Here is a 22543-nt window from a genome sequence, read left to right as displayed (position 1 = left end):
CACTTACAGTAAATGCACAATATGGAATATTTTGTGCTATACAATGGTCATTCAATTTATGATATACCCATTGATTCCTGAAGAAACTAACTTATAAATGCCACATGGGCTTACTAAAACTGTATTACCCTATCATAACTCACAATATAAGTTTGTAATGATGCATTGTTCATATTTTGTGGTCTATTTTTCCATTGTCACGGTTTAATGAATAAATAAAGTGATATTCTATTCTATTTTAATTGTATTCTTTTTTATTCTATTCTAATACATTATATTATTTTATATTTAAAACTAAGTAGGCTATTTTATAGTTCAAATTCGAAACTTGACACACATCATCCTAATGACAGTTCCCAAATCTAAGTAACCCTATTGTTCCTCCAATAGATGAAAATTGGCTGAAATACATTACAGATTTAGGCCGTATATAAACACAAGGTTTATCGTTCCATGAAAACAAGATATGGCTTTAAGAAATAGGCAGTCACCCCTCCCTCTACAGAAAAAAACCGACATAATTCCGTGGAGAAGCCAATGAAAAAGCCGGATCCATAACGGAGAGAAGTAGTATGTCTGTTCTTGGAAACTAGCGTGCCATGTAGCCTACATTCGGCTGTGTGTATATGTGTGTGAGAGTGAGTGCTGTGTGCGTGTCTAAATGTGAGCAAGTTCAGTAAAAGTAACCTACATAGTTTGCGCGCTGTTCCTACAATTATTTTTTGCAAAGCATTGGAGGAGAAAGTCGAAACTACTATAATGTATTAATTTGGGACATGGGAAACCAGCTACCAGGACTGGCTACGTCGCTACCAAGCTAAATGAACGCACAAGAAGTCGGTTTTAGTTCAAATTCGTTCTAATCCAGCCTGTCACAAATAACGGATTTGGTCGCTATCATGTCAAGATTTTGACCTGCACAGTAAATCTTCAACCTGATATCGGGGCTGATTCTTCTCTTCAACAGAAGTTGAGAGTGCCACCTTTGTGTGTGGTGTGTGCGTTCATGTGTAAATGTGTGCGACTGATGTGCGAACTGCTGTACATTCGCAATGAATGCACTGTAGTCGTCGCATGGCTTCACGCCAGTGTACATTTAGCAACAAGTTTAGTTTGGTGAAACCATATTCGTAAAATTTCAGGATGTTGAAGACTCTAACCAAGAAGCTAAGAAGACACTCACTCAACGAGATACATCCCTTTCAGTTCAAGGTAAGCATAATAGGTTCACAGTATTGTCGAATTTCCCCCTCCCTCCCCCCTACAGTAACATCGTCCCCCTGTCGAATTTACTCCCCCCCCCCCCCCCCCCACAGTAACATCCCTCCCAACATCCAAAAATATACATTGTAACAGTGTTAAGTGCTATTATGATAGTATCATTTAACTAAAATAAAGAATACAACAACCGCCGGTTGTGGGTTGATAGCCAATTGATTGCAGCAAAATTTTGTTATATTTTTGATTGCAGCAACATTTTGACCCTTCTATATTAATTAGTATCGCATTATGCAGAGTGTTTTTGCTAGGGCCTGTGGTTTTAGGTGAATGACTTGGTTACTTCGAAAGACTGCAACCACACACACCTGAAACAGCATATCAATTATGTGGGCTGTACAGTATTTTTGCTCCTACTTCAAATCAGGCATTTAACGTTCAAAGAAATTTGCTAGACACATACTATGCAAACAATTGCACACACAGGTGTGTGTGTGTGTATATATATATATATATACAGTTGAAGTCGGAAGTTTACATACACTTTGTTTGGAGTCATTAAAACTCATTTTTCAACCACTCCACAAATGTCTTGTTAACAAACTATAGTTTTGGCAGGTCGGTTAGGACATCTACTTTGTGCATGACACAAGTTTTTTTTCCAACAATTGTTTACAAACAGATTATTTCACTTATAATTCACTGTATCACAATTCCAGTGGGTCAGAAGTTTACATACACTAAGTTGACTGTGCCTTTAAAGAGCTTTGAAAATTCCAGAAAATTATGTCATCGCTTTAGAATCTTCTGATAGGCTAATTTACATTATTTGAGTCAATTGGAGGTGTACCTGTGGATGTATTTCAAAGCCTATCTTCAAACTCAGTGCCTCTGCTTGACATCATGGGAAAATCTAAATAAATCAGCCAAGACCTCAGAAAAAAAATTGCAGACCTTCACAAGTCTGGATCATCCTTGGGAGCAATTTCCAAACGCCTGAAGGTAGCACGTTCGTCTGTACAAATAATAGTACGCAACAATAAACACCATGGGACCATGCAGCCGTCATACCGCTCAGGAAGGAGACACGTTCTGTCTCCTGGAGATGAACGTACATTGGTGTGAAAAGTGCAAATCAATCCTAGAACAACAGCAAAGGACCTTGTGAAGATGCTGGAGGAAACGGCTACAAAAATATATATATCCACAGTAAAATGAGTCCTATATCGACATAACCTGAAAGGCCGCTCAGCAAGCAAGAAGCCACTGCTCCAAAATGTCCATAAAAAAAGCCAGACTACGGTTTGCAACTGTACATGGGGACAAAGATCATACTTTTTGGAGAAATGTCCTCTAGTCTGATGAAACAAAAATAGAACTGTTTGGCCATAATGACCATCGTTATGTTTGGAGGAAAAAGGGGGAGGCTTGCAAGCCGCAGAACACCATCCCAACCGTAAAGCACGGGGGTGGCAGCATCATGTTGTGGGGGTGCTTTGCTGCAGGAGGGACTGGTGCACTTCACAAAATAGATGGCTTCATGAGGAAGTAAAATTATGTGGATATATTGGAGCAACATCTCAAGACATCAGTCAGGAAGTTAAAGCTTGGTTGCAAATGGGTCTTCCAAATGGACAATGACCCCAAGCATACTGCCAAAGTTGTGGCAAAATGGCTTAAGGACAACAAGTATTGATATTGGAGTGGCCATCACAAAGCCCTGACCTCAATCGCATAGAAAGTTTGTGGACAGAACTGAAAAAGCGTGTGCGAGCAAGGAGGCCTACAAACCTGACTCAGTTGCACCAGCTCTGTCAGGAGGAATAGGCCAAAATTCACCCAACTGCTTGTGGAAGGCTACCCAAAACGTTTGACCCAAGTTAAACAATTTAAAGGCAACGCTACCAAATACTAATTGAGTGTATGTAAACTTCTGACCCACTGGGAATGTGATGAAAGAAATAAAAGCTGAAATAAATCGTTCTCTCTCCTATTATTCTGACATTTCACGTTCTTAAAATAAAGTGGTGATCCTAACTGACCTAAGATAGGTAATCTTTACTAGGATTAAATGTCAGGAATTGTGAAAAACTGAGTTTAAAAGTATTTGGCTAAGGTGTATGTAAACCTCCGACTTCGAATGTATACACACTACCTCAATAGTTGCACACTTGCATGCAGAAATCCATACTCATTCAGGCTGGTTTGACCACCCATAACTGTTGCGCACACAAAATAGCTTACATATGTATAAACATTAACACACATTTGACATTTCAGTATAACATCTGTGTTACACACACCATCAACCCTACTTCAATGTATTGCACATCTGGTTCTCCTCTGAAAGGGGAATCTGTCTTAGTAACGTGTGTGTATGCCCAGCAGTGTTTCCACCCTAAACTGCCCAGAATGCTTTAACACACACACATGCACCTGGCCTGCTTAAACTACACGTATGATTTGCCCATCCAACAGCTGTTCAACTCTGCAGACAGTCTCCCCAGAGTCCAAGAGCTCTAGCAGTGTTTCCCTAGCCTAGAGGTTATCTTAGTTGGAGCGCTAAGGACTTTGCAGCAATATACAAAGCTGGTGTCACCAGTCTTCAATAAAAACACTAACCGTTTGTTGGCAGGGGGCTGCATTATCACTTTTAATAAATGTAAAATAATGATGGTGATTGATGATTGAAGTCACCCTCCTTTACACTTGCTTTTCTTCAACCTTCAGTGGCAACCAATTCAACGTTACACGGCAGCCATTATTTTGGACCATGTTCATTTCATATGTGCTCAGTCCCATAAGGATTTTAAGTCGAATACGTCTCTATGCTACCTGCAGAATTATCTATTTTATAGCGGGCACAGTTGTTGGTCTGCGTACGCTGAGCCAGAGGCTCGTGAATCAATCATTATTTGCGATTCATTGATTCATTGCGGCCAGCAGTAAAAACAAAAAATAATGATGATTCTCGAGTCACTAAAAAGTATTTTTCAAAAATAACGAATCGTTCGTGAACTGCACATCACTACCACAGATTTCCCTGCTGTTGCTTTGGTCATGGTGATCTGCCGCTGCTGTGGTGGCTGTTCGGACATTCTTTTCACACGCTTTGCTGGTTCGAAGTGACCTTGTGTTCCAGCACAACGTTGCATGGAGTGCATTACAATTTGCCCCCACTTTCCTGTAAAATATTTGGAAATAGTTTTGCACGGTCTTTAGCTGTGATTTTTGTTGGTAAATGAGATTCCTGTTCATTGTTTTGTCTGTCATAAACTGATGGTTGATATGGTTGTTAAAACAATGGATTTTCAGGACAAACACTTAAATTATCAAGGAAAACAAAACATGTATGCAAATATTCTAAGTTATTACATTTAATCAATCACTTACATTTTGTTCAATATGGGAAAACACTAACATTTTCAGAATGTATTAATTTAACTCTCAAGTTGACCCTGACTATTAAAACCTTCCCCAACCAAAAACCGTGGATTGATGGCAGCATTCGCGCAAAACTAAAAGCGCGAACCACTGCTTTTAATCATGACAAGGCGACCTGAAACATGACTGAATGCAAACAGTGTAGCTATTCCCTCCGCAAGGCAATCAAACAAGCTATGCGTCAGTATAGAGACAAAGTAGAGTCGCAACTCAACGGCTCAGACACGAGAGGTATGTGGCAGGGTCTACAGTCAATCACAGGTTACAAAAAGTGTTAACCCTCGCAAGGCTGCCGGCCCAGACGGCATCCCTAGCCGCGTCCTCAGAGCATGCGCAGACCAGCTGGCTGGTGTGTTTACGGACATATTCAATCAATCCCTATCCCAGTCTGCTGTTCCCACATGCTTCAAGAGGGCCACCATTGTTCCTGTTCCCAAGAAAGCCAAGGTAACTGAGGTAAACAACTATCACCCCGTAGCACTCACTTCTGTCATCATGAAGTGCTTTGAGAGACTAGTCAAGGATCATATCACCTCCACCCTACCTGACACCCTAGACCCACTCCAATTTGCTTACCGCCCCAATAGGTCCACAGACGACGCAATCACACTGCACACTGCCCTAACCCATCTGGGCAAGAGGAATACCTATGTAAGAATGCTGTTCATCGATTACAGCTCAGCATTTAACACCATAGTACCCTCCAAACTCGTCATTAAGCTCGAGACCCTGGGTCTCCACCCCGCCCTGTGCAGCTGGATCCTGGACTTTCTGACGGGCCGCCCCCAGGTGGTGAAGGTAGGAAACAACATCTCCACCCCGCTGATCCTCAACACTGGGGCCCCACAAAGGTGCGTTCTCAGCCCTCTCCTGTACTCCCTGTTCACCCATGACTGTGTGTCCATGCACGCCTCCAACTCAATCATCAAGTTTGCAGACGACACTACAGTGGTAGGCTTGATTACCAACAACGACGAGACGCCCTACAGGGAGGAGGTGAGGGCCCTCGGAGTGTGGTGTCAGGAAAATAACCTCACACTCAACGTCAACAAAACAAAGGAGATGATCGTGGACTTCAGGAAACAGCAGAGGGAGCACACCCCTATCCACATCGATGGGACAGTAGTGGAGAAGGTGGGAAGTGTCAAGTTCCTCGGCGTACACATCACTGACAATCTGAAATGGTCCACCCACACAGTGTGGTGAAGAAGGCACAACAGCGCCTCTTCAACCTCAGGAGGCTGAAGAAATTTGGCTTGTCTCCAAAAACACTCACAAACGTTTACAGATGCATAATCAAGAGCATCCTTTCAGGCTGTATCACCACCTGGTACGACAACTGCTCCGCCCACAACTGTAAGGCTCACCAGAGGGTAGTGAGTTCTGCACAACGCATCACCGGGGGCAACCTACCTGCCCTCCAGGACACCTACACCACCCGATGTCACAGGAAGTCCAAAAAGATCATTAAGGACAACAACCACCCGAGCCACTGCTTGCTCACCCCGCTATCATCCAGAAGGTGATCAGTACAGGTGCATCAAAGCTGGGACCGAGAGACTGAAAAACAGCTATCTCAAGGCCATCAGACTGTTAAACAGCCATCACTAACATTGAGTGGCTGCTGCCAACATACTGACTCAAATCTCTAGCCACTTAATTATTAAAAATTGGATGTAATAAATGTATCACTAGTCACTTTAAACAATGCCACTTTATATAATGTTTACATACCCTACATTACTCATCTTATGTATATGCTGTACTCTATACCATCTACTGCATCTTGCCTATGCTGTTCGGCCATCGCTCATCCATATATTTATATGTACATATTCTATTCATTCCTTTACACTTGTGTGTATAAGGTAGTTGTTGTGAAATTGTTAGATTACTTGTTAGATATTACTGCACGGTCGGAATTAAAAGCACAAGCATTTCGATACACATGGTTAGCAGATGTTAATGCGAGTGTATGTGACCAATAAAATTTGATTTTATTTGAGTCCTTCAAAAATACTCCAAACAAATGATATAGTTGCAGGAAATGTAATTGGCTTTTCCAAACACTGAGGTTAAAGAGGATATGAACACTGTTTCCAGAGAAGTGATATATTATTTGGTATCTGGAAGTGTGACCAGTCAGATTCAGTAAAACTCATGTTCTATTACTGAGTGGGATTTATTTTAATTGCATTGGATGAAACTCTACTTCTTGTCACTCAAATTTTAATTCTACATCCTTTGGGGTGTGGCCAATTGAATTTAAACTCATTCTGAATTGAGCCCAAAACCTGGTAGCAACCAGCTCCTACTTCATGGTTGAATGGCAGCCATTCTGTGCCACCATTGCACATTTTGAATGGTCTGGAGGAGCCCCCCCCCCCGAAATATCACATTACATAAGTATTCAGACCCTTTACTCAGTACTTTGTTGAATCACCTTTTCACAGCGACTACAACCTCGAGTCTTCTTGGGTATGGCGATACAATTCTTCTCTGCAGATCCTCTCAAGCTCTGTCAGGTTGGATGGGGAGCGTCGCTGCACAGCTATTTTCAGGTCTCTCCAGAGCCCAGATTCAAGTCCGGGCTCTGGCTGGGCCACTCAAGGACATTCAGATACTTGTCCCGAAGCCACTCCTATGTTGTTTTGGCTGTGTGCTTAGGGTTGTTGTCCTGTTGGAAGGTGAACCTTTGCCCCAGTCTGAGGTCTTGAGCGCTCTGGAGCAGGTTTTCATCAAGGCTCTCTGTACTTTGCTCAGTTCATATTTCCCTCGATCCTGACTAGTCTCTGTGTGTCTGCTGCTGAAACACATCCACACAGCATGATGCTGCCACCACCATGCTTCACCGTAGGGATGGTGCAAGGTTTCCTCCAGACGTGACGGTTGGCATTCAGGCCAAAGAGTTCAATCTTGGTTTCATCAGACCAGAGAATCTTGTTTCTCATGGTCAGAGTCCTTTAGTTTCCTTTTGGCAATGTAAGCCACTTCTCAGTAAAAGGCACTACTGGCCACTACCATAAAGGCCTGGTTGGTGGAGTACTACAGAGATGGTTGTCCTTCTGGAAGGTTCTCCCTTCTTTACAGAGGAGCTCTGTCAGTGACCATCATGTTCTGGTCACCTCCCTGACCAAGGCCCTAATCCCGCCATTGCTCCGTTTGGCCAGGTTGGCCAGCTCTAGGGAGAGTCTTGGTGGTTCCAAACCTATTCTATTTAAGAACGATGGAGGCCACTGTGTTCTTGGGGACCTTCAATGCTGCAGAAATGTTTTGATACCTTTCCCCAGATATGTGCCTCGACACAATCCTGCCACGGAGCTCTACGGACAATTCCTTCTACCTCATAGCTTGGTTTTTCCTCTGACATGCACTGTCAACTGTGGGACTTGATGTAGACAGGTGTGTGTGCCTTTCCAAATCATGTCCAATAAATTTAATTCACCCAGGTAAACTCCAATCAAGTTGCAGAAACATCTCAAGGATGTTGTCTAGCTGCACTCCTAGTAGTTTGGTTTCTGCCAATTTGTACCCCCCCCCAATACATAATTGTATCCCATGCTGTGTTGGCCTTTTCCTGGTGGAACAGACCAACATAACTTTGGTTTTCTTGGTGTTTAAAAAAAAGTTTGTTCCTGCAAACACACTTCCAGATATTTTCCAAATGTACTTGAAGCGCTTGCTGTACCTGTTGAACTGATTGTCTTGTTCTATAAATTGTAGTATCCTCTGCATATATAGTAGCTGGAGTTCCAAAAATAGGTGGACTGTTTCCTGTCAGTTAGATATGACTGTACCCAATTCAATGCTACCTCCTTAAAACCATAATACAATACTTTTGTCAAAATTATTTTATGATCCACTAAATCAAATGCTGCACTAAAATCTAAAAACAGTACACCCACAAACCTACCATTATCCTTAGCATTGAGCCACTGGTCAGTCATGTCAACCAATGCAGTGGTAGTGGAATGTTTTTTGGGATAAGCATGCTGATTGGCTGTAATCAGATCATTCTTTTCCATGTACTCCCATATTTGTCTACTCACAATAGCCTCCAATATCTTAATGAGTGAAGGTTGACTATTGGCAGGAGTAATGGGTTCTTTGCTGTCTTTTGGGATAGGACACAGTTTAGCATGCTTCCATATATTTGCAAACGTCCCCTTTTCCAGTGACCAATTAAATATGTATTTCAGTGGAGCTGCAATCTGGGGAGCAGCATAGAAAGTAAACAATTGTCCATAAGATCATAACCTGTAGATTTACCATAGGGTAATTACTTCAATAGGTTTAACATTATTTATAGACTAAAATAACAGTTTTTTTTGCTCATATGATCATCAATCCATTGGACAATGGCTTGTTTAGAAGAATGGGTGTTTACAGTATCGCTCAGTAAATACATTATCTTTGTAAAAAAAAATCAGCAAAATGATTAGCAATGTCAGCTGGTTTTGTTATTGTTCTCCCACCAACCTCTACATTTGATGGGCATGATGTAATATATGTACTAAGTAAGCCCTTCACAGTATTCCATATTATTTTACATATTACATTTTATAATCAATATAAGCATTTTTGCAAAATGTATATTTCTTACGATTTAATTTAACTGCATAATTACGTAGTGTTATTTAATTCTATTAATCAATTTCTGTTTTAGATTTGGCTGCTAAGACTTTTGCCATATTTCTTTGAGAAAATGCCTCACCCAGTTCATCATCAATCCATGGAGATGGACGAGCCCCAACAGTACTCTTTCTTACTGGGGCATGATGGTCCATTACCTCAGTGAGCAAATCAATAAAACATTCTGTAGCGTGATTTAAATCCTCCTCTAGATTAATCAGCTCCCAGGGTACAGGAGTCAAATCATTTTGAAATAGCTCATGATTAAATGTTCTGAATTTTCTCTTGACCACAATCCTTGGGGGTTTCTTTGGAACCTTGGTGTTCATGGTTATGGTCACAATATTATGGTCTGTCCAGCCCCTGGCTTTGATCTGTCTTTTTAAGCATTACAATGGTATATTAGAGAACATCAGATCAATGCATGTGTCTGACCGGTGACCCAACTTAGTTGATGATCTAGTAGTGTCATTAACCATATGCCGAGAACTGTGGTTTGAAACAAATCTCATCAATTTAGTTATTTTAATTATGATCATTCCAATTTATTTTAAAATCATCCAAGATAAATACATCTATTTTACAATATGTGGCCTGGTCAAACCCAGTGCATAAGTCATCCAGATAGGACACTTTAGAGCTAGGAGGTCTATACACACATCCCACCAATATGGGTGCCTAGTGATGCAGATGTGCTTGAGCCCATAGTGCCTCTATTTGACATTAAGGTCATCCCTCCTCTTAAAAGGTTTCTGATTCTGAATGTACAGTGCTGCACCCCCACTATTCCTGTCCCTTCTAAGTAGACTATCATGAATCTTCTTTTGCCAATCATTTACAGATGCATCTAAATGCGTTTCGGTCAAAGCTAAAATATGAATATTATTTAAGTTGACCAAGTTTAAAAACCTCATGTATTTTGTTAGGAAGGCTACTACATACATTAACCTGAGCTATATGCAGCCCTTTCCTTGTCAAGTGGAGATCAATAGTGCATGTATTCATTATAGTTGAAGTTGTCATGATACACACACACACACACACACACACACACAGATTTGAACATTGAATTAAAATAGCCAGGGAGTTAGTCTGGAGTCCTGATACAGTTGCCCGTTGATGTAAAGTTTATCCATCACCATGGAGACTCGTTGATTTAGGCAATGCTTTTCCATCATGATGGGATATTTCTCCTTTCATTGATCTCCATGGGGAAGTGATCATTAATTCCATAATTTGTGTTTCTGAGTTCTCTGCCACTGCTTTTCACTATTTTCCTTTTGCTTAAAAATTTCAAAACATGCAATAATAGCCCGTGGCCTATTCCCAGAGGCCTTACCCATTCTATGGACTCTGGAGAAAGTGACATTACGCACAACATATGTGGGCAGTTTCAGTTGAGTTGACAAAGTCTCAGACGGTGTCCTCACAGCTTCTGCTGTTGTCATTCTCCGGTATCCCTGAAAAGATTAGATTGTCCCGCATTGATCGACACTGTACATCAAGCAAGGTTTCTTTTAGTTGTTTGTTCTCCCTTTGCACCACCTCCACCTTGCATGAATAGAGTCTACAGTACCTTTCAGTTCCGTGTTCTCTTTTCTTAGATCAATCTGACTGGCTGAATTCTAGACCGGCACATAATGCATTGATGCCCTCTCAAGTTTGGCAAGCCTTTCATTGATGGGTTTTAACAAGTCAACATCCATATCAGTAAACCTCTCGCCAACTCTACATGCGCGCCTTCTTGCTTGGGGATGGTTTAGTGACATCTTTGATACTGCTTGGCCAACTTGGCTTTGGTTTGTTTAGTTGATTGGGTTTATTGTCCTTAACAGTGCTTGAATCCTACGAAACCAGTGATATTTCTTTGAGCTCGTAAGTATCTCTTGTCAATGAATCGTTCAAGCTCTTCAATGGATTCTGAATCATCCAGCGTGTTTGCAAGCAGAGTAAAACACATAACAAAACAACAGATGTATCTTTCCGGACCTGTACTGGCTGTCAGATACATGCAATATACACTGCTCAAAAAAATAAAGGGAACACTAAAATAACACATCCTAGATCTGAATAAATGAAATATTCTTATTAAATAATTTTTTCTTTACATAGTTGAATGTGCTGACAACAAAATCACACAAAAATTATCAATGGGAATCAAATTTATCAACCCATGGAGGTCAGGATTTGGAGTCACACTCAAAATTAAAGTGGAAAACCACACTACAGGCTGATCCAACTTTGATGTAATGTCCTTAAAACAAGTCAAAATGAGGCTCAGTAGTGTGTGTGGCCTCCACATGCCTGTATGACCTCCCTACAACGCCTGGGCATGCTCCTGATGAGGTGGCGGATGGTCTCCTGAGGGATCTCCTCCCAGACCTGGACTAAAGCATCCGCCAACTCCTGGACAGTCTGTGGTGCAACGTGGCGTTGGTGGATGGAGCGAGACATGATGTCCCAGATGTGCTCAATTGGATTCAGGTCTGGGGAACGGGCGGGCCAGTCCATAGCATCAATGCCTTCCTCTTGCAGGAACTGCTGACACACTCCAGCCACATGAGGTCTAGCATTGTCTTGCATTAGGAGGAACCCAGGGCCAACCGCACCAGCATATGGTCTCACAAGGGGTCTGAGGATCTCATCTCGGTACCTAATGGCAGTCAGGCTACCTCTGGTGAGCACATGGAGGGCTGTGCGGCCCCCAAAGAAATGCCACCCCACACCATGACTGACCCACCGCCAAACCGGTCATGCTGGAGGATGTTGCAGGCAGCAGAACGTTCTCCACGGCGTCTCCAGACTCTGTCACGTCTGTCACATGTGCTCAGTGTGAACCTGCTTTCATCTGTGAAGAGCACAGGGCGCCAGTGGCGAATTTGCCAATCTTGGTGTTCTCTGGCAAATGCCAAACGTCCTGCACGGTGTTGGGCTGTAAGCAAAACCCCCACCTGTGGACGTCGGGCCCTCATACCACCCTCATGGAGTCTGTTTCTGTTTCACATTTGTGGCCTGCTGGAGGTCATTTTGCAGGGCTCTGGCAGTGCTCATCCTGCTCCTCCTTGCACAAAGGCGGAGGTAGCGGTCCTACTGCTGGGTTGTTGCCCTCCTACGGCCTCCTCCACGTCTCCTGATGTACTGGCCTGTCTCCTGGTAGCGCCTCCATGCTCTGGACACTACGCTGACAGACACGGCAAACCTTCTTGCCACAGCTCGCATTGATGTGCCATCCTGGATGAGCTGCACTACCTGAGCCACTTGTGTGGGTTGTAGACTCCGTCTCATGCTACCACTAGAGTGAAAGCACCGCCAGCATTCAAAAGTGACCAAAACATCAGCCAGGAAGCATAGGAACTGAGAAGTGGTCCGTGGTCACCACCTGCAGAACCAGTCCTTTATTGGGGGTGTCTTGCTAATTGCCTATAATTTCCACCTGTTGTCTATTCCCTTTGCACAACGTCATGTGAAATTTATTGTCAATCAGTGTTGCTTCCTAAGTGGACAGTTTGATTTCACAGAAGTGTGATTGACTTGGAGTTACATTGTGTTGTTTAAGTGTTCCCTTTATTTTTTTGAGCAGTGTATATTTTTAAACAATTGTGTACTCACTCGTGGTTGAAGGAAGTGTTAGAGGATAAGAGAAACACTGTTTGGTTAGCGAGTTTTCAGTAGTGAAGCGACAGTTGATACATTTCATGTTTATCTAATCCTAGAGCATCAAGAACACTGTCCTTGTGAGTTCAGTGCCTAGATTGATGAACATGTATTTAATCCGTTTTAGAATAAGGCTGTAACGTAACAATGTGGAAAAAGTCAAGGGGTCTGAATACTTTCTGAATGCACTGTACATATCAAATAAAAAAAAATAGTTCCTCCCGGCTGTATGTAATAAGACTTAAGATTTCCTGGGGTAACAGTGTAAGAAATAATACATAAAAAAACAAAATACTACATAGTTTCCTAAGAATGCGAAGCGAGGCTTTAGAATCACCTTTGGCAGCGATTTATAGCGATTTATAACAATTCTATCTGTGAGTCTTTCTGGGTAAGTCTCCCAGTGTCTGTTGGAAAACAGACTGAACCAGGTTCTCCTCTAGAATTTGCCTGTGCTTAGCTCTATTCCATTTATTTTCATCATAAAAAAATGTCCTAGTCCTTGCCAATGACAAGCATACCCATAACGTGATGCAGGCACCAAAATGCTTGAAAATATCAAGTGGCACTTAGTGATGTGGTGTTTTGGATTTCCCCCAACATAGCACTTTATATTCAGGACATAGAAGTTAATTTTGCCTCATTTGTTGCATTTTTTTATTTTTTATTATTTAATTTTTTTTACCGCCTTTTCTCCCCAATTTTCGTGGTATCCAATTACTAGTAATTACTATCTTGTCTCATCGCTACAACTCCCGTACGGGCTCGGGAGAGACGAAGGTCGAAAGCCATGCGTCCTCCGAAACACAACCCAACCAAGCAGCACTGCTTCTTAACACAGCGCGCCTCCAACCCGGAAGCCCGTCGCACCAATGTGTCGGAGGAAACACCGTACACCCGGCTCCCTTGGTTAGCGCGCACTGCGCCCGGCCTGCCACAGGAGTCGCTGGTGCGCGATGAGACAAGGATATCCCTACCGGCCAAACCCTCCCTAACCTGGACGACGCTAGGCCAATTGTGCGTCGGCCCACGGACCTCCCGGTCGCGGCCGGCTGCGACAGAGCCTGGGCGCGAACCCAGAGTCTCTGGTGGCGCAGCTAGCGCTGCGATGCAGTGCCCTAGACCACTGCGCCACATTTGTTGCAGTTTTACGTAAGTGCCTTATTCTGTACAGGCTTCCTTCTTTTCACTCTGTCATTTAAGTTAGTATCAACAATATTGTTGATCCATCCTCAGGGAAAAAACTATCACTGCCATTAAACTCCCATTGGCCTCGTGGTTAATTTTCTGAGGGGTTTCCTTCCTCTCTGGCAACTGAGTTAGGAAGGACACCTGTATCTTTGTAGTTACTGAGTGTATTGATACACCATCCAGTGTAATCCAGTCACCATGCTCAAAGGGATATTCAATGTTAGCTTATGTTTTTTTTTTTTACCCATCTACCAATGGGTGCCTTTCCATGGTCTTTGTTGTTGAATCTGTGTTTGAAATGTACTGCTCGACTGAGGGACCTTACAAATGATTGTATGTGTGGGGTACAGCTATGAGGTAGTCATTTAAAAAATCATGTTAAACAATATTGCACACACAGTGAGTCCATACAACTTATGTCACTTGTTAAGATAATTTTGAATCCTGAACTTCTTTATGCTTGCCAAAAAATATAGTTCTACTTTCACATTATAGGTTATTATGTGTAGGACAGTGACTCAACATCAGAATGTAAACCATTTTAAATTCAAGCTGTAACACAACAAAATGTGGAAAAGGTCAAGGGGTGTGAATACTTTCTGATGGCACTGTACATATAATTTAGCAGCCATTTTTTTCCCCCAATGATAGGCTGGATGGCATTTATCGCAATATTGCTTGGATCTATCTAATCTCCACCAAGTGCATAGGGTATTGACTCGATTTGGGAGTGGGCGTTAGTGGTAGTAAGTTTGTTATACACACACGCAATAATGTGATTGCTAAAGGGAATGTTAACAGTATAACCAAGGGTTAGGGATATACGATATATCGGTGAACATATCGGAATCGGCTGATATTAGCTGAAAATGCCAACATCGGTATCGGCCCGATGTCTAGTTTAACGCTGATGTAAAAAAACGATGTCAAAGCTGACGTGCATACCTATGTAACGTAGGTACATGACGTAATGACGCTACATAAAATTTTGTGAAACACAGCATTCCTAACCTAGCCAACAATGTATGCTGTGTGGATTGATTAGTTAATGGATTGATTAGTCAACAAGTCATTTTGAAAGAGGATGAACATTTCAGTGAGACAACTCAAAGGCAAAATCCATTAATGCCAAGATAATGGAATTCATTGCCCTTGACAATCAACCGTTCTCTGTCGGGTGATGTTGGATTTCGCAACTGGTCAAGCAACGGTACACACTGTTACCAAGTGCGCTATTGTTCAGATGTTGCCCTACCAGAGTTACACAGTAATAGCGTCACTGCTATTAGCTTCACGACATACTATGGAACGCCGTTTTGTGTCTTTGCGTGTCAAAAAATATACACGTCAAATAACACAGTTCTATTATAGAATGTTGTGTGTTCTGAATTTGCACGTGAAAGGAAATTGGTGCATCACTAGTAAGGGTGGTCCTCATAAATCAGGATTGTTGGTGCATGCATTTCTAATGCTCAACAAGCAAGCAGGAGACATTTCAAATGACATAAAGGCATTACTAGTTTATAGGCATTTAAGGATTATTGTTCACTACTAGGGTTGCAAAGGGTCGGAATCTTTCCATGGGAAATTAAGCCCTGGAATTTGCTTAAATTCATTAAAGTTAGCTTATAACAGTGAACCTATTTGTGGGATACACAAGGTAATTCTAGGTCTTGTGGCATATTTTGGTTAAACTATCCCCAATTCAATGGATTTGCTACCATCTGCATGCACAGTCCATCACACGTACAGCTGATTTCTCAAGATTTTGCACACTAATGAGATGCTATTGAGCCCACACTACTACACAACGATGCAGAATCATCTGGCCAAGTGCAAAAAGTTCCCTCAGCGCTCACAACAAGCAACCTCTGACAAAGTCCCTCTACTTCTATTTGAGGTGAAAATGGTAAATCTGACACCTTAACGATAGCAACAGCTCATGGTCCTCCTGGAATCAGAAGTTTTGTCAGAGAAATGCTGATGAATGTCTTGCTCGAGTTGTGTATGCAACTGGTTCACCTCTGATGCTCACAGCCAATGTGTATTGGAAGAGATTTCTGAATGTTATTCGTCCAGCTTACACCCCTCCAACCAGACATGCTTTATCTACTCATTGTCTGGATGCAGAGTTCAACAGAGTTCAAGTAAAGGTCAAGCAAATCATAGAGAAAGCAGACTGTATTGCAATCATCTCTGATGAGTGGTCAAATATAATATAATTAACTACATCATCTCCACCCCTCAACCAGTATTCTACAGGAGCACAGACACAAGGAACAACAGACACACCAGTCTTTACATTGCAGATTAGCTGAAGGCAGTCATCAATGATCTTGGACCACAGAAGATATTTGCATTGGTGACAGACAATGCTGCGAACATGAAGGCTGCTTGGTCTAAAGTGGAGGAGTCCTACCCTCACACTACACCCATTGGCTGTGCTGCTCATGCATTGAATCTGTTCCTCAAGGACATCATGGCACTGAAAGCAATGGTTACACTGTACAAGAGAGCCAAGGAAATGGTTCTGTATGTGAAGGTTCATCAAGTAATAGCAACAATCTACCTCACCAAGCAAAGTGAGAAGAATAAGAGCACCACATTGAAGCTACGCAGCAACACCCGTTGGGTTGGTGTTGTCATCAATGTTTGTCTCCTGGAGGGGAAGGAGTGTCTCCAAGAAATGGCGATATCACAGTCTGCCGATATGGACAGCCCCATCAAGAGGATCCTCCTGGATGTATTTTGGGAGAGAGTGGTAAGCAGCCTGAAACTCCTGAAACCTAGTGGTTCCTCCTTTAAAAATTGAGAGCTTACCCTGTGGGACTTTGAGGTCATTTGTGGTTTAGTATGGTACCCTGTATCACCATTTCATTGCACCAGACCAGCGCAAGGGGGAGTTAGCATAAGTCAGTGCTTTTGGGTTCTACTGTGTCCTAACTGACAATACAGGGTGACATAAAACTAAATAGAATCTGGTAATTGTGGACAACTTCAGTATTACTTACTAAAACTTTTACACTTTTTATTATTTTATTTTGTTAGGATTATTTTGGTCTTACTGTAGGCAACTCCCGATTGCTCACGTTATACAGCGCCTGAGAGGCGCAACGGTCTAAGACACTGCATTACAGTGCAAGCTGTATTGCTACAGATGCTGGTTCAATACCCGTGTCGTCCACAACTGGGAGACCATGAGATGATTGTAGGTTTTTGGTTTCTCTCCCTCTAAAAACAGATATTCAATAATTCTAAATAACAAATTGGCTTTATTTACAAATTAGTAACAATGTCTCACCCCATGTTCAAGAATGGCCTTTTTTCTCTCGCACATTTTACATTATTTGGAAACAAAATCATCTCCTAAATATAGTTTTTTATTTATTTAAACAAAGCTGTTATTAATTTAGAATTATATAAAAGCCTGTTGGAAATTCCTCACGTCACGTCATATTTTTCGATATACTGTAGGGCGACATAATGTGCTGTTAAAAGTGGTTTAGGTCTTTTATTTAAAGAGCATATTGAAGTTAGAAGCAATAGCCTACAACTTTTAGCACTGTTTCACGCTGCTCTGAGACTGGTCTTGATAAATCAGTGAGATTTTTATTTTCACTGAATCTCCGTTTGGGTATTGGTTAGATTAGAATGAGGGAATTGGGGTGTAGAAATGTTATGCTCTTAGTGTAACTTTTATTTAACTAGGCAAGTCAGTTAAGAACAAATTCTTATTTACAAGGACAGCCTACTCTTTCCTCCCCATCGAGGAATTGACACAGGGATTCTTTAACTAAATAGCCCAGTACTATACTCCCGACCGTCACGTTGTACAGCGGCATATTTTATATTCCATCCTAACAGAAACCCAGAAGGTTTTTTGTTTTTCTTGGAATAGAAACGCCATAATATTAATCTAATTAAGCAAGTACCAGTCAAAAGTTTGGACACACCTACTCATTCCAGGGTTTTTCTATACTTTTACTATTTTCTACATTGTAGAATAATAGTGAAGACATCACAACTATGAAATAACACATATGGAATCAGTTAAGAACAAATTCTTATTTACAAGGACAGCCTACTCCTTCCTCCCCGTTGGGGAATTGAACCCCGGTCTCCCACGTTCCCGCATTCTCTAGTACAGGCTATCAAGTGCTTCTCAAAGATGCCCTTTGGTGGTCAAACTAGCATTAATTGTACCAGTGGTTCACACTTAAATAACGCTCCATAGAATTCTGCGGCACCATGCAAGCTGCGCAGCAGTATGCTGCAACTTAACGGAGGAACCACTGTATAGCAGTAGCCATTACATGGATTGAGGGAGACAATGCCATCCTGTCTAATGTTCTGACTCTGCTTGCAGATGTAAGAGGGGAAATCCGTACTGCCGTGCCCACTTCACTGTTGCTCCAAGCAGAGGAAACTGCAGTTCTGAAATGCATCAGAAAGCGTGACACCCATACATGCCACAGTGTACATGTTGGACCCCAAGTATGCTGGCAAGAGCATCCTGTCTGGTGCAGAGATCAACAAGGCCTATGGTGTCATCACTACCGTGTCTCGCCACCTTGGCCTGGATGAGGGCAAGGTTCTTGGCAGTCTGGCGAAGTACACTTCCAAGCAAGGGCTTTGGGATGGAGATGCAATATGGCAGTTGTGCTAACATATCTCATAAGCCACCTGGTGGAAAGAACTTTATGGATCTGAGGCTCTTTCCCCTGTTGCCTCCATCCTCCAAATCCCAACAACATCATCTGTCAGAGTGCAACTGGTCCTTATTTGGGAACACACACACCAAAGCACGCAACAGGCTGACCAATACAAGGGTTGAAAATTTGGTGGCCGTCGAGTAATCCTCAACAAGGTTGGAAAGTGACAGTGAACTAGAGGCCTCAGAGTCTGATGTTCATGAGATGGACATTGAGGTCCAGGGAGAAGACATGAAAGCCTGAGAGGAAGACAACCAAAGCTGTAGTATAGGAACTATCATTTTTCAGATGTATGTTGAAAAAGTTTTTGGGAGATGCGATGGAACATTTGGGGATCATTCAATATTCGCTTTTGTTGTTCAGTGAAATCATCCCATGTGGAGAGTCAACTCATTTAATTAAAGTTGAATTCGTAACTAAGTTGTTTAAAAAAAATTATATTGGATGGATTTAATAATTTGCAATTATGTCTACTTATGATAAGGTATATGTTTCTGTCTCCACATGATATGCTAAATATATCCAATGCAAAAAACATCTACATTTAAATGGTATTAACATTAATTTGCATATTTCCGTTAATTCCCACAGAAAGTTTCCACCTCTGAATATTCCCCAAATTGTGCAGCCCTAGATTTGAAGGCAAAGTGTGCTGTGTGCCACATAAGGCAAGGTGTTGCTGTATCTACTAGCCTAATGGTCACCTGCTCAAACAGTAAGCAAGTCAGTTCCGCTCCATTGCACAGCATATGCACATCTCTTGTGTTTCTCTCTTGTGCAGTTTCTCTCTTGTGCAGAATCTCATCAGAAACACACAGACACACAGTTCCCTCAACTGTTGAATACATACATGCATGGACTACATCATATTTTATGTTTACCATGCATTTGCAAAAATAATCTATTTTCACACACATAACATTGATTCACGGTGCATAACATTGATGTCCTTTACAAGAGTACCCTCTGATACTAGGCTACAGGCTCAACACAAGTATCATGGCTCCCAAGTACATTAGTCATGAAAACCCCATAGACATTTGCATTTTTCATGGTCCAATTATTTGAACCCTGTTTGAGTTCCTCAGATAAAACAAATGTCCCCTGTTTTTCCAATGTGGGATGGATGTATGTAACAGAGATAAGGAGACTAACTGGGACTGCGAAGAAGCAATGTAGCAGAAAATGTAAGGATATTTGGTGTGATAAATAGCCTAGTTCTTGTACCCGTACCCAAGTCGTACACACACTGAATAACTTTACCTTTACTGTGCGTGCATGTATGTCCTTTAAGTGCAACGTTAATGTGTGTTTATAGTGGACTATTGTGTGTATGAATGTTTTATTTTTTAAATTTAACCTTTTTGTGTATGAATGTGTGTTTTGTGTTCCCTCTTAGTCACCTGGTGTCCTATATAAACAGTTAATACCAGGTTCCCTGAAATACCGTCAAATAGTTAAGTCAACATGCAACGTCACTGTTATGTTGGCTCATCCTGTTGCCACAGACAATAGTGTCTGACTTGCTCCAAGATGGGGCACACCCTTGACATTTAACCTGGACTTGAGCCCTTAACCCCTTTCTTGAGGTAGAAGTTGCCCTTAAACTGATCTTGGATCAGATTACCTGATCCTGTATCAGTGGTAAGGTGGAAACCATATATTTTTTTTTACCTATTCTGAATTTTCTAAAAGGTTCATATCACTGTCAGGAAATGCAAGCTCCCTCTAGCCCTAGCGCAGACCAGTATCCTGACCCAAAGAGGTTACAGAAAGCCCTTATAAAGACGAGCAGGATGAGAACTATGGTAAGCATCCCCGATTTGGAATTCAGTCTGAGCTGAATATCTCATCTCTCGTGATGCGTTGGTGGTTGTGAATGTGATGTTGGGCCCAACGGCAACACACACACACACCCCAGTCCCATGCGGTGCTAGTGGGTGATGTCATGGAGATGGCAGGTGTAACCGTGTGATGGCAGTAAAACTCTGAATGCACACCTGTTGTATGTAGAAGAAGTTAAGTTTTACAGATATACACATGGCAGTCACTGAAATGCATGGATATTACACTACATACAAAAAACTATTCATGACTATGTATACTGAACAAAAATATAAATGCAAAATGCAACAATTTCAACAACTTTACTGAGTTACATGCTGAACAGACCGGACACGTCTCGTGCGCGAGGGTTGCAAAATAAATTTAGAAATCCATGTTATTCAAATATTGCACACACACTGCTCGCGCGCGCCAACGAGCATCTTTACGTTGCCAAGGGCTAAAGTAGAAGTCGTTCCTATTTCTGACACAGATCGCGCTGAAAGTCATCTCCTCATTGGTTTATAGAAGCAGGTACCCACGTGCAATTTCCTCATTGATTATACCCACGTGGGTGATTGAAAGACGAACTTTGTTGCCGGTTGTCATGGTAATACAATGAAAGTTTAGATGCGATCACCATATAAATTCAAAGATGGAAAAAGCCTGGAAGGAGGAGAGATGAATAGATTTGGTTGGCTGTTTTAAGTGTGGATTAATTGTCGGAGTAGAGGTCCTTGTGCATTTCAGGTAAAATAACAACCTAATGTTTATATCCCAGGACAAATTAGCTAGCAACAGCAAGCTAGCTAAATAGGACAAAATAACGTTAGCTAGCAAGTGCAAGCTAGCTAGCTAAATTGCCATACATGTTTAATGCTTTTCGACCTGTACCCAAATTAATGTCATTGGTTCAGAGTTTGTTTTGATATTTTAACCTGCGTGTCGTGATCGCGTTTGGTGTGGGGGGGGGGGGGGGGGGATACATTTATGCACGATAGCGCACACGGTTTGGGTTCCGTGTTACAGTTCATATAAGAACTCAGTCAATTGAAATGAATTCATTAGGACCTAATCTGTGGATTTCACATGACTGGACAGGGGGACAGGCATAGGCCCACCAATTTGGAAGCCATGCCCAGTCAATTCATTTTTCCCCACAAAAGGGATTCATTACACACTGAAGTACTCAGTTTCGTCAGCTGTCCGGGTGGCTGATCTCAGACGATCACTCAGGTGAAGAAACCAGCTTTAGAGGTCCTGGGCTGGTGTGGTTACACATGGTCTGCGGTTGTGAGGCCGGTAGGACGTACTGCCAAATTCTCTAAAACGACATTGGCTTATTGTAGAGAAATGAACATAAAATTATCTGGCAACACCTCTGGTGGACATTCCTGTAGTCAGCATGCTAATTGCACGCTGCCTTTAAACTTGAGACATCTGTGGAATTGGGTTGTGTGCCAAACTGCACATTTTAGAGTGGCCTTTTATTGTCCACAGCAGAAGGTTCACCTGTGTAATGATCATGCTGTTTAACCTGCCAACATCAATGAAATTGCAAGGCGCCAAATTCAATCAACAGACATGTCATAATTACATTTTCTCAAACATACAAGTATTAGACACCATTTTAACGATAAAATTCTCGTTAATCCAACCACAGTGTCCGATTTCCAAAAAGCTTTTCGGCGAAAGCAGAACATATCATTATGTTAGGTCAGCAACTAGTCACAGAAAGCATACAGCGATTTTTCCAACCAAAGAGAGGAGTCACAAAAAGCTGAAATATTGATAAAATGAATCACTAACCCTTGATATTCTTCATCAGATGACACTCCCGAGACAACATGTTACACAATACATGTATG

The 22543-nt window shown here is 41.9% G+C and overlaps 1 protein-coding gene across 3 annotated transcripts in view; it reads left to right on the top strand.

Moving 5' to 3' along the window:
* Positions 1-518: 518 nt before the first annotated feature.
* LOC139553146 (uncharacterized) overlaps positions 519-22543 on the top strand; it is a 49018-nt gene continuing 26993 nt past the window's right edge. For 2 of the 3 annotated variants that reach the window (XM_071365114.1, XM_071365112.1), the window contains exon 1: positions 577-1212. In XM_071365114.1, the coding sequence (XP_071221215.1) occupies positions 1144-1212 (69 nt within the window). In that variant the 5' untranslated portion in view covers positions 577-1143. The other variant, XM_071365113.1, reaches the window with a different exon arrangement.

Source organism: Salvelinus alpinus, chromosome 25 (genome assembly GCF_045679555.1).
Source record: "Salvelinus alpinus chromosome 25, SLU_Salpinus.1, whole genome shotgun sequence".
Classification (NCBI taxonomy): Eukaryota; Metazoa; Chordata; class Actinopteri; order Salmoniformes; family Salmonidae; genus Salvelinus; species Salvelinus alpinus.
This window is presented reverse-complemented; position numbering and strand designations above follow the sequence as displayed.